Here is a 12,277-nt window from a genome sequence, read left to right as displayed (position 1 = left end):
GCTGCCACTTGGTGCTATCAGAGAGCTGAATGGCACAAGCAAGGTCGATAACAGTGGCACGGCATACAGAGAGCAAAGTGTCCAGAGGGAAAAGCAAGGGAGAACTTCTGGGCACTGCCAGGAGCTGAAAAAGTGCTCCAGGGTTAGGAGAGATGCTGGAGCTGCTCTCACTGCTTTTGGGTCCAAATAGCATCCAAGGAGCTATGTAAAAATATGTAACTCTTGCAATGGACCAGACACACAGCAGATGTATTTCAGTGTCCTGCCCTGTAGGTGCAGAGAGGCAGAAGCAGCAAAAAGAGGCTCCTGGCACCACCACCCTCAGTTAGAGAAAGGAAAGGGAACTCTGCCCCCTGGGTCCCAGCTAGTCACCACCTTGCCATGCCATGGCTTTTTCTCTGGGGGCTTCATTTTAGCAGCACCAGGAGCAGCGGGTCCTGCCCCCAGCTGGGCACAGGCAGCTCAGCCCCTGGGACCAGACTGGGATGCTGTGGGCTCTGGAGCAGCTGGGAGGTGTGGGAGGGCTCTGGCAGCGCGGCCCCAGCACCGCTGCACCCCATCAGGAGGCAGAGCTGAGATCTGGCCCCCGGGGACGGGACCCGTCACGTTCCCTATGCGTTCCCATCACTCAGCACCCGCTCCCTCTCCTGCACGGCGCGGTGCCCGCTGACAGCGGCTGCTAGCTCACAGCTGGACCGGCCCAAGGGGCGCGCAGTGGCCAGGCACGAGATCACAGATTCTCCAACACGACCGCCCAAATGCCCCCTGTGCAGCCACGGGTACACGTAGGTGTGCATGAAAAGACGGAGCTGCTCGCGCTGCTTAGGGACCGAGCAATAAATCAATAGCAAAGTGGGCAGCCCTTCCAGCAGCAAGGATGCTTAACAAGGTCACATCCTTATTCTCTCCAGACTAATGAGCGGAGATTACTAATAAGACCTCGGTGACAAGTGGATGTATTAATGTAATTCACTCCTGCCTGTAATCAATTTGCTGTGTTAAAATCCGCAGCTCCTTCTGACACCAAGATCTCCCGCGCTGCCCCCAGCCGCCGTGAGGCTGCTGGCTGGAATGGGGAGTCGTGTCCATGCCGGGCCGTGACATTTTGTGCAAAATCACTCCAAGAGGAGCCATTTCAAACATTTTGCTCCACAATTCAGACATAAACAGTGTTTGTCAGAGTGCTTCGTGTGCTGCTGCGCTGGGCAATTCGTGAAACCCCAGCTGCCTGGCGAGCAGTGTGTTCTGGAGCAGGGATAGATGCTCTTTTTGGTCTCTGGCTCTCCAGCACGTAGCAAAGCCTGGGTTTCCTGCACACAGTCATCGCTCTGGTCCATAAATAGGGGCTGACCCCGTGGACTTACAACATCAGGCATTTACAACCAGTACACAGGGATCGCTTGCACGTTCAGGCTGGGTTAGCTGGACACACTGCCTCCGCGCCCCAATGACAGCAGAGTGCTCTGATTGACTGCAATATTCACCATTTGCATTTCAAATGACTCTTCAGATCAAGAGTGACTCACTTAAGAGATGCATGAATAATTTTGAAGACGCTTAGACTCCTGTGATCGGCGAGCTGTCCCCAGTCGGAGGCAGAGGGAGGCCAAATTGAATTAGCTGCTGTGAATTTTTCGCCCAGGACCATCCCCACAAAATGTGAGCACGTGAAATGTGAGCAACCGAGAGTCCCGAGCAGCCACACTGCGGGACCGGAGGGTGGGGACCCCAGCTGCAAAATCAACCCCTCTGCCTGCACAGCACAGGCAGCGCCCCACACACTGGGGGGCCAGAGGCGTGATGCCCGTGAGTTTGGGCAGAGCCCCAGTAGGAGAGCGGCGCAGGGTCAGACCTCCTCCTCTGGGCCCAGCTGCAGAAAGCTGCCGTGTATTTCTTGCGTGCAGCCACCGGGATTTTCAAAGCCCTGCAGAAAGCTGTTCACAATATCCCTCTTCTCCTCACTCGGTACGTTTATAAACAAACACACCAGAAAATATGCGGTGGGAGGAGAGCAGGGGCTCCCACGGCACCGCCAGCCCCTCGCCGCGCCCCCGGGCACAGGCGCTGGTGGCGGAGGAGTTGTGAGGGCTGCGAGCACCCCGGGCACCCCGCGGCCGGCTTCTCACTGCTGGGCTGGATGCCTGCAGGAACCCGAGCCCACCGTGGTGCTCAGCCCTTGGGCCACCCCCCAAGGGCGTCAGCTCTCGCTCCCGGGCAGAGCACGGCCCTGCAGGAAAGAAATGGGAGCATCGGGCTGCCGCCGAGCAGCTCTGTAAGCAGGCGGATTTCCAAAGCCCTTTGAAAAGCCATTTAGAGCTAAGTCCTGGTATTAAACCTGGCCTTTCATTAGTCAGGTTTTCAATCTCTACCGGAGCCCGTTTCAGTGAAAAGTTTTTTAAAAGGTCAGGAAGAAGCTTTTAAGCATATTTGCCAATTAACTATTGTAACTCCCTCCTCGACTGGATGCGAGCTGCCCGCTTCCGTCTCCAGGGACGGTAATTACTGTTTGGTAAAAAGCTTTGAACACCCCTAAGTAATAGTCTCTCCTTGCATAAAAGCACCCTAAACCCACTGGCCTTTTCCACCTTCTGTCACAATCCACATCTAAAAATAATCTGGAAGAAAAAAAAAAAAACAACAGAATGCTCTTAAGAAGAAACCCCCATGGTGCTGAGCGAGGCGTCGCCGGGTGTCGGCACAACGCGATGCACGCTGCAGGACACGGTGCTGCTGCAGAGTTTCAAGCAAAGTTGCCAAAATGGGGCAATTTGAAATACAGAGGGGGGCCTGGGGACCCTGCCTGTCCCAAGCAGGGTGGGTAGGAAGCACAGCAGCCCCCCGCAAGGGGTGCTTGCAAAAGGCTGCCCCTACAGCCCCCTGGCCTCATCTGGAATATGGCCAAGGCCGCCAAAGCCCCACATTAGCACCCCAAGCCCCTCATATTGCCACAAGTGCTTTTCCAGCCCCTCAGCATTTGCACTCCTACAAACCCATCCGCTTCCACTGCTGCCCCTGAACATTTCTTACATTCAGCCTCAAAAGTTCTCTGGAGCTCCAAGGGGGTGATAAAAAACTCCCACGTTTATGTGCTTAAATTTCCAGCCCCTGAGGTTACAAAAGAGCAACTGGGGAACCCAAGGAAAAGGCCGTGACCGAGGAAGTGTTTTTAAAAGACATTGATTCATACAATATTCATTTTTTAAAACAGTTCCAGGATTTCCAGGTGCCCAGCCCCTATCTATTTATTCAAGCAGCCTGGGACAGCAACGCTGGCATACTTGAAATCCTTTAGAAACTCAGGTTACTTCTATACACTCCAGTGCACAGCGTGTATATAAAACCACCATTTACTTAAAAGAGACAGCGCCAGAGAAAGAATTCCTCAGTCGGGAGGACCACGACCCGTTCCACTCCACGAGTCACAGCGTCTATCAGAAAACCCGGGGCCAAGACTAACACGCGGCTTCAATCGCTTGCGCCTGGCGCTATCTCTGCATGGAGCAGCCAGCCCGGGCTGAGCCTCGCAGCCTCAAACCCTGGTGCTCAGACCTGCCCGCACCAGTGAGATGTGGGTGAGAGCACAGCCCAGAGCTGGTGGCCAGTGGTGGCCTGGGGCTGGTGGCCAGGGGTCCCTGCTGCTTGTACAGGGTGGCCCAGGAGGAGCTCCTGAAGCAGCAGGAGCCCAGCCCAGCCCTGCTGCCCTCAGTGGTGGCTGCCTACAAGCGCTTTAAACGTTTTCAAATGTTAATTCCACATCGTGGCAATAAAAGCTATTTTTAATCCCACGTGAAAGCACTTTGCAGCAGACCTAGCTCTGCACGTATCACGCAGAGCATGCGACGCGCTGCAGCAACCAGGCAGCGGTGGGACGGGGCACACGGTGGTGGAGCCAACCCATCCTGCTGCTAGCACAGCGCCTGCTCCCTCCTCTTGGCACAGAGCTGGGGCTGAAGCATTCCCTCAACAGCCAGCAATACGGCAGGGTCACAGAGCCCCGTACACGTGGACATGTTTTTTTCCATCTAAAGACAAATCCGAACTATCTTGCATCAAATAAAGCATTAAAATATCTTCTTTGTAGTTAGAAAATTGCAGCTTTTCCTCGTCTTTCCTGCATTTTTTTTTTGTTTTTTCTTTTAGGATTGCTCTTAATCTTTTAAACATGGGGGTGAGGACAGAGGAAGTGGATACAAAAAGGCTCTGTTTTGCAATAAAAACTAAAAAAAGAAGTGAGAGATCACAAAATCAGAGTAGTAAACCCAAGAAGCGCACTCCAGGACTGAGTTTCTGCAAACACACGAAGGAAAACAAGGGCCACTTTGAGGCGCTGAGTGCTGAAACGTGAGTCCATTAGGAGAGCAGATTAGCCGGTGTCAATGAATAAAGATAATGTCCCGGAGCAGCTCTCAGTGCATCGCCATCTGACTCCTCGCAAGATCCCTTTGTCTCTTGCCACCTATGTGTTTCTTAAATGCGCCTGTGAAAAGCTCTGCCTGGAAGGGGATCCGAGCTTCGTGCCAAAACGCAGCCTGGTGACTCCCGAGTAGCCCAAGCGCCCGGGTTTTATTCAACAGCTTGTGCTATAGAGTGTCTTGATCTGTCTGTACAATCACAACACACACAAAACCCCCTGAAGGCATCTACTTAGCTCTACTTTTCAGCTGCCAATAACACTCACAGCAAAAGTCAAAAGAGCAGCGCCGGAGCCGCGTCCCTTCCCTGCCGCTCAAAGGCTCCAGGGCTGCGAGGTCCGCAGATAACAAAGTCTGGCTCAAGAAATCCTGGACGCCTTTCAAGAACGTTATTAGCTTCCATGAATGGGCTCGAAGGGGGAAAACATCTCATGCAGCAGCTTTTGCTCCCCGTCCACCTCCGCTGGGCACACACACATGCTCCCAATCTGGGACGCCCTCCGCGCAGCCCGGCATCCATCGGCTGCTCGATGCACGCACAGAAGCACAGCGCAAGTGTGACAAACCACATGAAGAGTTCTTCCTCCCGCAGCCCCCAGCATGCAGACCCGCATGCGTTGCAGCCCACCAAAAGGCAAAACGAGGAGGAATCGTTGCAGCCAGCCGCAGAGGAGCGCAGCGCCGGGCCGCTCGGCAGTGCCGGCCATGCCCACGCAGCTGCGTGCGGCCGCTGTGGAGCTCAAGCCTCAACACTCACGTGGAGGCATTTGCCAACTGTTACCAGCAAACCCACACTGGCTGGATTGATTACGTCTGCCCCAAAGTAGAAGAAAATGAGGAAGGAATTGCAATTCCTGTGAAATCCAGCACACACCATCACACAGGGCGCAGTCTCACGGAGCAGAGATGTGAACGGCCACCAGAAGCCCTGGCCCAGCCCTCTCCGGCTGTGAGGCTCTTTCTTTAGATACTGGGTAAAAACAGGAAGAGGAGATGGGGAAGAGAGGGCTCAGATCATAAATCGTACAAGGAAGTACAAGACAGAGCAAAGCTGCCTGATGGAGTTGCTACCACTGCAAAGATTCAGGGGACGGAGACAAGGGAACTTTGTACAAGCGACAGCAGAGCGAGTGCTCGCAATGTGCGTTCCCCCAAACTTCCTTTCATGCAAAACCGCATCCGCAAAGACCATTCCCTGCACCGCCTTCATGCCTCACGTCCCCCTTCTTCAAGTCCTTTTCCCAGCAGCACCAGAACCGCAGAGGCTGCACTGAGTTAGGTGTGGGACAGACGGATGCTGGTTGCGGGTACAGCCGCATCGGGTGGCCGAGTGGAAAATGAGGCTGGTTCTGCTAACCAGGAAGGCAGTGGGAGGTTCCCAGCTGCGCCCCAACATGGGCATGGCAATGAGCAAATGCCCCCAGCCCCCACGAGCACCACTTGTGGACGTGGCAGGGCTGTGAGCCCCCAGGGCTTATGGCCGTGGCAGCCCGCAGCCGCTCAGCCCTCTGCGAGCACAACTTTTCTATATCCACGCAACCAAGGGCAGGATCAGCCCGGTGCCATCACACCGAGCACCACTTCACATTCTTGTGATGAATTTTGAAATATCACCAGGAAACACCTCAGATTAGGTTCTTATGTTTGTCTTTGCCCGCATTGCCATAAAGCAGAGGGGCAAGGGGCACAGCACCACTCCAGCTTCCCCGGCAGGACGCTCGCGCTCCCAGCGCCGCTGTGTAGGAGAGGAGCACGCCCACTGATATCCCTCCCGTTCTCTTTTTATTTGGGTTTACCCTAAGCAGCACCGAGTGCCAAAAAAGTTAAAACACTGTTTTGCTTTAGGATAAAATTTCACTTCATGCTTGGATTATCCATTAGGTAATTTACGTTGCAAGGCTAGAGGAGGTGTTTAATCTTCTTATAATTAGCTAAACCGATAGTAACTCAAGGAATTTCAGATGAGATGCTTGCTGCTTTTACCAAGTATTTTCGTCATACCAGCAAAAAGAACTACTTTAAAAAAAAAAAAAAAAAAAAAAAAAGGACTTTGAGCTATTTCAAATTTAAATAAAATAAAATGCTCCAGTAAGAACAAATGGTTTCAGTCAATGACTTACATTATAATGTAAACTACTCAGCACCCACAAGAAGATACTCCTTCCACAGAAGCAAAATCCCTATGGGATTAAACTATGAAGAAAGAAAATTCTGTGGCAATATTTCTAAGTTTTTGTTGTTGTTGTTGTTGTTTTTTCCTTCTTCTCCCTTTTTTCTCCTTACACTGACTTGAGACAAGCAACGACCTACAGGTGCCTTCAGGCCAAATATCTTGGCATGAGAAGCAGTTGGTGTAATTTTGGTTTCCTAGCACATTCAAATATTTTAAAAATGTTTACACCACTTTGAGATAATCATTGGAAAAACCTGAACTTCTGTCCAACTTCTATTTTCCTCCACCCAAACACACCCCAGCTTTAAACATTTAGCTCTGTCTGGCTTTCAAGGGAAGAAAAACCCTCAGTATAGCAAGATCTCGTAAGAAGACAAAACAGGAGATGCAAGGAAAAGAGGAAACTCCAAAAAATTGTTGTGCATATGATTGAAAACACACGTGCTCTATGCGGAATTAAACCAAAACATCTAATAATTTTCCCCCCAACCAGAAAGGATGCAACTTCTTCCCAGTACACGGTATGCTTCCCTGTATTGTATTTGGCTGCACCAAAAATGTTCCCTGCTCTATTTCTCCAAATTTACCATAGCCATATAGAGAATCATCTCATATCATCTAGTTGCTTCCAGGCCAGGCTCCCTGCGAGCACTCAGAGCACTGAAAACTCCCTACACAGCAATCCCAAAGTGAGTTTTAGTTATTCTTCTCTTGCCACAGTCCATCCTGCAAATGCCTCGCCGGACTATAGCAAACGATATGAAAGCGTTCGATCTTCCACACTTTAATTACGTGCTTGCGGTCATTAAACTCCCATCCTGCCAAGCAAGATCTATCTTGTAATCCTCACCCCCAAAAATTAGTTATCATCATTATTGTTCCTAGTGCGCCGCGGATACGTATGGAACGGAGAAATGAGCTAATAAATCACGGCAATATTAATACAGTCATAAAAATAAGTGTGCTACTTACTGCGTTTGAAGGTGTGTTAAGTCAATAACTTTACAGTCCAGATGTGGTCTTACAGAGCTGAAACTCTGCAGGTAAAATTACCACTAAAATTACACTTCCCATTAAAAGGGCTTATTTTGCACAGGTTATTATTTGGCTGAGCATTGCTCAGCTGCATCCTTCCCCAAAACATAAAGAACCATTAAGCGCACGTAGGAAGGAATATCCCTGCGGGGTTTGGAGGGAGCCCGGTGGAGGAGCAGGAAGGACAGGGAGAGCTACTCCTTTTATTGTTTTCAGATGTTTCGCGAGAACACCGCAGCGCTTTTATAAATCTGTACACTTGGACTGTCTTCAGAATAACGGAGCAGATTCTTTCGCTGGCTTCAAGGGGCTTAGCGCTCCGACTAGGTTTGGCCGGCCACTTTGGAGTTGGCCACGATACGGGAGTTTAATGGACAACACATGCACAGTAGCTGCTCTTCCGATGCTTTATCGCCCGAAGAGCTCAATTCCATTGAAACCCTCAAAACTAAACAACTCCCTTGAATCAATACAGCCCTGCCCTTTGACACAAGCAGACCGGGGAATTCAAGGGATACTCTTTTACCCTTCCCCTTCCTGCATCAGTTCGAGGTTTCAGTGCCAAAATCTGCCGGGATCAAGTCAGGTCCTGCGAGCTGAGCTCCTCGCTCCTTTCAGTTTTAGAAACTGAGATTTGAGAACAAACAAAAAGCTCCCTAAAGGAGTTAATCGGCGGGGTGAGAGCCACGGGACGGCTGCGAACGAAGCGGTAGGGCCACGACCGCAAACGGGGAGCACCAAAAAAAGCCAAGCACCCGCTGCCCAGCTCTCCGCCACCTGCCTGCGGGGTTGGGGGGACGGGACGGACACGGGGCCAGCTCTGCACCCCTCCAGAGGTCGGGGGGGGATGCTCGGGGGGGGGCCGTTACCTGTACCAGCGCAGCCCTTTCTCGTAGCACCTGTCGAAGAAGTGCGGCTCGGCGCCCACGGCGCGCACCCCGGGGTGCACCCGCAGGAACTCCAGCAGCGCCCGCGTCCCGCCCTTCTTCACGCCCACGATGATGGCTTGCGGGAACCTCCGGCTGCCGCCGCCCGCAGCCCCCGGAGCCCCGGCCCCCGCCGTCCCCGGGGCCGCTCCGTCGGGGAGCGCGGCGGGCGGCGGCAGCAGCAGGGCGGGGGGCAGCGGTTCGCAGGGCCCGGGCAGGCAGTAGAAGAAGTAGGTGAAGAAGAGGATCATGGTGAGGAGCAGCGAGGCGCGGCGCCCCCCGACGGGTCCCAGCAGCCGCCCGCTACATCCCATCGGGGGCCGCTCCCGGCGCAGCCCGCCCCCGCCGCCGCCGCCTCCGCCGCCCCGCCGGGCAGCGCATCCCGTGCGGCCGCTCTGCCCTGCCCTGCCCTGCCCTGCCCGGCTCGGCTCGGCTCGGCTCGGCCCCGCTCCGCTCCGCGCCCCCCCCCTGCGCGCTGCTCCGCGCCCCCCCGGCCCGTCCCAGCCCTCCCCTCCCGCCCTCCGCGCACCGCCCCCCGCGCCCACCCGCGGGGAGGAGGCGGGAGCGCGCGTGGGGCGGCCCCGCCCGGGGACGGGGCTCACGCGTGGGGAGCCCCCGGGGGGGGGCAGAGACCCCGCCGGGACAGCCCTCGCCGGGGAGCGGCGATTTCCCAGACGCTGCTTTTATTTTCCTTCTTTTTTTTTCCCCTCTTTTCCCATTTTCCTTTTTTTTTTCTTTTCATTTTTTTTTTCCCTTTCCCCTTTTTCCTTTTTTCTCCCTTTCCCCCTTTTTTCTTTCTTTTCCCTTTTTTATTTTTTTTTCTCCTCTTTTTATCATTTCTGGAGCCGCACTGCAGCCATTCACACCCAGCAGCAGGGTCCCGGTGGGGGCTGAACTGCTTGCACCCAGTGCTCGCCGTGCTGGGAGCTCCGAGGCCTGCAATTAGCAGCTGGCACCCCCGGGGCAGTGCTAATTGGGCTGCGCAGGCTCTGCTGCAAGTGTGGAAAGGCAGCCAGCATGCGCGTATAGTTCTTGTTTGGGAGGGGAGAAACCTGGGGTGCCAGCCCTGCACCTGGCAAAATACACCCCAAAGCAGCAGCTCTCAGGTGTTGCAACCCAAAATGTGCGTCTGAAATAAGCAGTGGGGTGGGGTAGCAGCAGCCAGGGAAATGCCATTCCCCCATCCCAAAGCACCAAGGTGCCAAGCCCCAGGTGCTGCAGTGCGAGTGGCACATGGTGACCCTGCAGCGAGCAGCTTTGTGGGTGGCATCCCTGGGCAGTGCTGGCCAGGCCAGGGCCTCGTGAGCAGCACTGTCCTGTTTGCCCCTGCCCTCCCCGCAGCACGGACCTACAGCAAACACAAACCAGCCCAGACCCGGCCTGGGGGTGCCCCTGGGGGCCATTGTCCCCCCAGCCCAGCTGTGGCTTCATTGAATCACTCCAAGGATCTGCCCCTGCACACACCCCAAAATGCCAAGCCTCACTTCCAGCCTTGTGATAAGTGATAAAGCCTTTTTTTTTTTTTTTTTCTCTGAAATCAGCAGTGTCTTAATTAACCTATCAATATAATCAGCTCTTCTTATAATTAGATCCCCCGAGTCTTCCAAGAGACAGAGCATCGCGGGGAGGGGGCGAGCACGGCCCAAAACCGTGGGCGCAGAGCTGCGCAAACACCGCGGCATCGCCACCGAGCCTGGGGGACAGTGACACTCCTGCGCGGTGGTGGCACAAGTGACAGGCTGCACCGTGCCACGGGCACCTGAATGCCCATTTCAGCACGGTTGGGTGGTGGCACGATGGCAAACCTGCAAGGTCGCCCGGCTGCAGGAGGGGGCTTTGTGCCCTCTCGTGGCTGGCGCTCGCAGGAGGCTGCGCGGGGGCTGCCCGGCCCGTTGCGCACGGGAGCTTTTCAACAAGAGGAAATAAACGCTGGGGCGCGACGGAGAAACCTCCCAATTCACAACGCCAAGGTTCCCCGGGGAAAAACGCGAAGGGAGGATTGCGACGAGGAAGTGAATCTGTTATCGGGAGCAGTTTGATAAATAAAAACGCATCCAAAATCTTCCGCGCGGCACTTGCCAGCTCTTGTTGAGTTTACGTAAGTGATTAGAAATAGGAACTGTTTCACTCCGGGCTAGAGCTGGTGGGAATTTTTCCAGCTCCGTGTTTGGGTTGGGGGGGGGAATTGTTGTTGTTGGAAAATGCCAATTTGTCAAAATGGAAACGTTTGGCAGGAATATCTGCATTTTGACAAAATTCTGTCTAAACACAGCCAGGGAGGCACAGGAAAGGCAGGCGGGGGAGCGCAGCACCCGCACCATCCTCATCCTCACGCAGGGAGGATCCCAGAGGGCTGGGGATGGTGCAGCAGGATGGTGCAGTGCTGCCCTTTGGTGATAGCCTTTTGGTGCTGCCCGATCTGCCTGCTGCACGGCAGGGCAGGGCCCCACCAGGCTGGAGGAAAAAGCCTAAAAGGTGACCTGGAACTCGGTGCTAGGGCCAAGAGGCTCGGACAGTTAAAGGCAACAAGCACTCAGGTGTCACTTTTTCAGCAAAATTAGAACATTTAATTTGACTCGAAACGAAACAGGTGGGTAGCAATTTTCAGCTCTTTGAGATTTCTTTCCAATCTGTCATTTCGATATAACATTAAATTGAGCAGAGGAGCTTTTTAAGGACAAAACACTGCATTTTGACTTGGGGACATGCTTTCAGGGTCCTGTGCAGGCAGTGAGCCAGGAAAGGGCCTGGGGATCCTGGTGCCAACATTTCCACAGCCTTCAGCCAAAAAAAGGCTGCTGTGAACTGAGCAGCTTCGACGTCCCTGTGCGCGGTGCCGCTGGCTGGTGGTGGCTGAAGGCTGTGCAGGACACGGGTTCCAGAGCAGGCCCTCTCTGATCTCCCGGCCACCTTGTCTGCTGGGACGCTGCCTGTCTTCTCCCTCCGTTAGCACTTCTTCATCTGCAGCTCTGATAACACAACCCACCGGAGAGCGCCGCTTTTCAAGAGTTTCCCAATCATTTTAAAGGTCCTTGGCTGGATGAGGCCACGTTTGCCAGGAGCAAGTGATGCCACCGCGATGGGCACCGATGTGCTCGCCCCAAGGAGCCAAACCTAGCTGCCCCACAGGCACCCCATGGGCACAGCTGGTCCCCAGGGCTGCTGGGGTGCATGAGAGTCGCCGGCTGCCCTGGCAGATGCAGATGAAAGTGTTCCGGGCTGTCACCAGCATTATGGATGGGCTGCGAGCGTTCGTGGGGAGCGTCGTGCAGACACTGCGGATGTGGAGGGAGCCTCCGCGCTTCCGAGCCCTGATTGATGAGATGTGAGGGCCAGCCGCTGCACTCACTACATCACCACTGCCTCAACCTCTGCCAGGGGCGAGGGGTGTTCGAGCCCTGGAGATGACTGGCTGCACTGAGGAAGGGAAGGGTCATCGTTCCTGGGGCCAGGAAGAGTAACCAGGGGTCCCAGGGGAGCTGACTGCAGGTTTGGCAGCTCCCCAGGGACTGGGGGACTAACAACAGCCTGGGGGGAGCTGTGGCACTGTGGCTGTGCATCTGCGTGGCCGAAGATGCTCCGTGGATCTTGGCCGAAGGAGCTTTTAGCAGCTGTCAGTGCAGAAGAGGTGAGGGAGGCACATCCCCGAGCTCAGGAGCTGCCACCAGACACTGCGGTGCACATACGTGTGGTTTGAATTGGTTTTCTGGGGGCACAGAGGGCTCCCCCTG

At 54.5% G+C, this 12,277-nt stretch overlaps 1 protein-coding gene across 1 annotated transcript in view; it reads right to left on the bottom strand.

The window, feature by feature from the left end:
• HS3ST6 (heparan sulfate-glucosamine 3-sulfotransferase 6) overlaps nt 1-8,860 on the bottom strand; it is a 28,927-nt gene extending 20,067 nt beyond the window's left edge. Inside the window, exon 1 of the mRNA XM_032197799.1 lies at nt 8,490-8,860. Within this exon, the coding sequence (XP_032053690.1) occupies nt 8,490-8,860 (371 nt within the window). The remainder of the gene's footprint in view (nt 1-8,489) is intronic.
• Nucleotides 8,861-12,277: the final 3,417 nt, after the last annotated feature.

The sequence above is a fragment of the Aythya fuligula genome, chromosome 15 (genome assembly GCF_009819795.1).
Source record: "Aythya fuligula isolate bAytFul2 chromosome 15, bAytFul2.pri, whole genome shotgun sequence".
Lineage (NCBI taxonomy): Eukaryota > Metazoa > Chordata > Aves > Anseriformes > Anatidae > Aythya > Aythya fuligula.
Note: the sequence above shows the minus strand (reverse complement) of the source record. Positions and strands in the feature narration are given on the sequence as shown.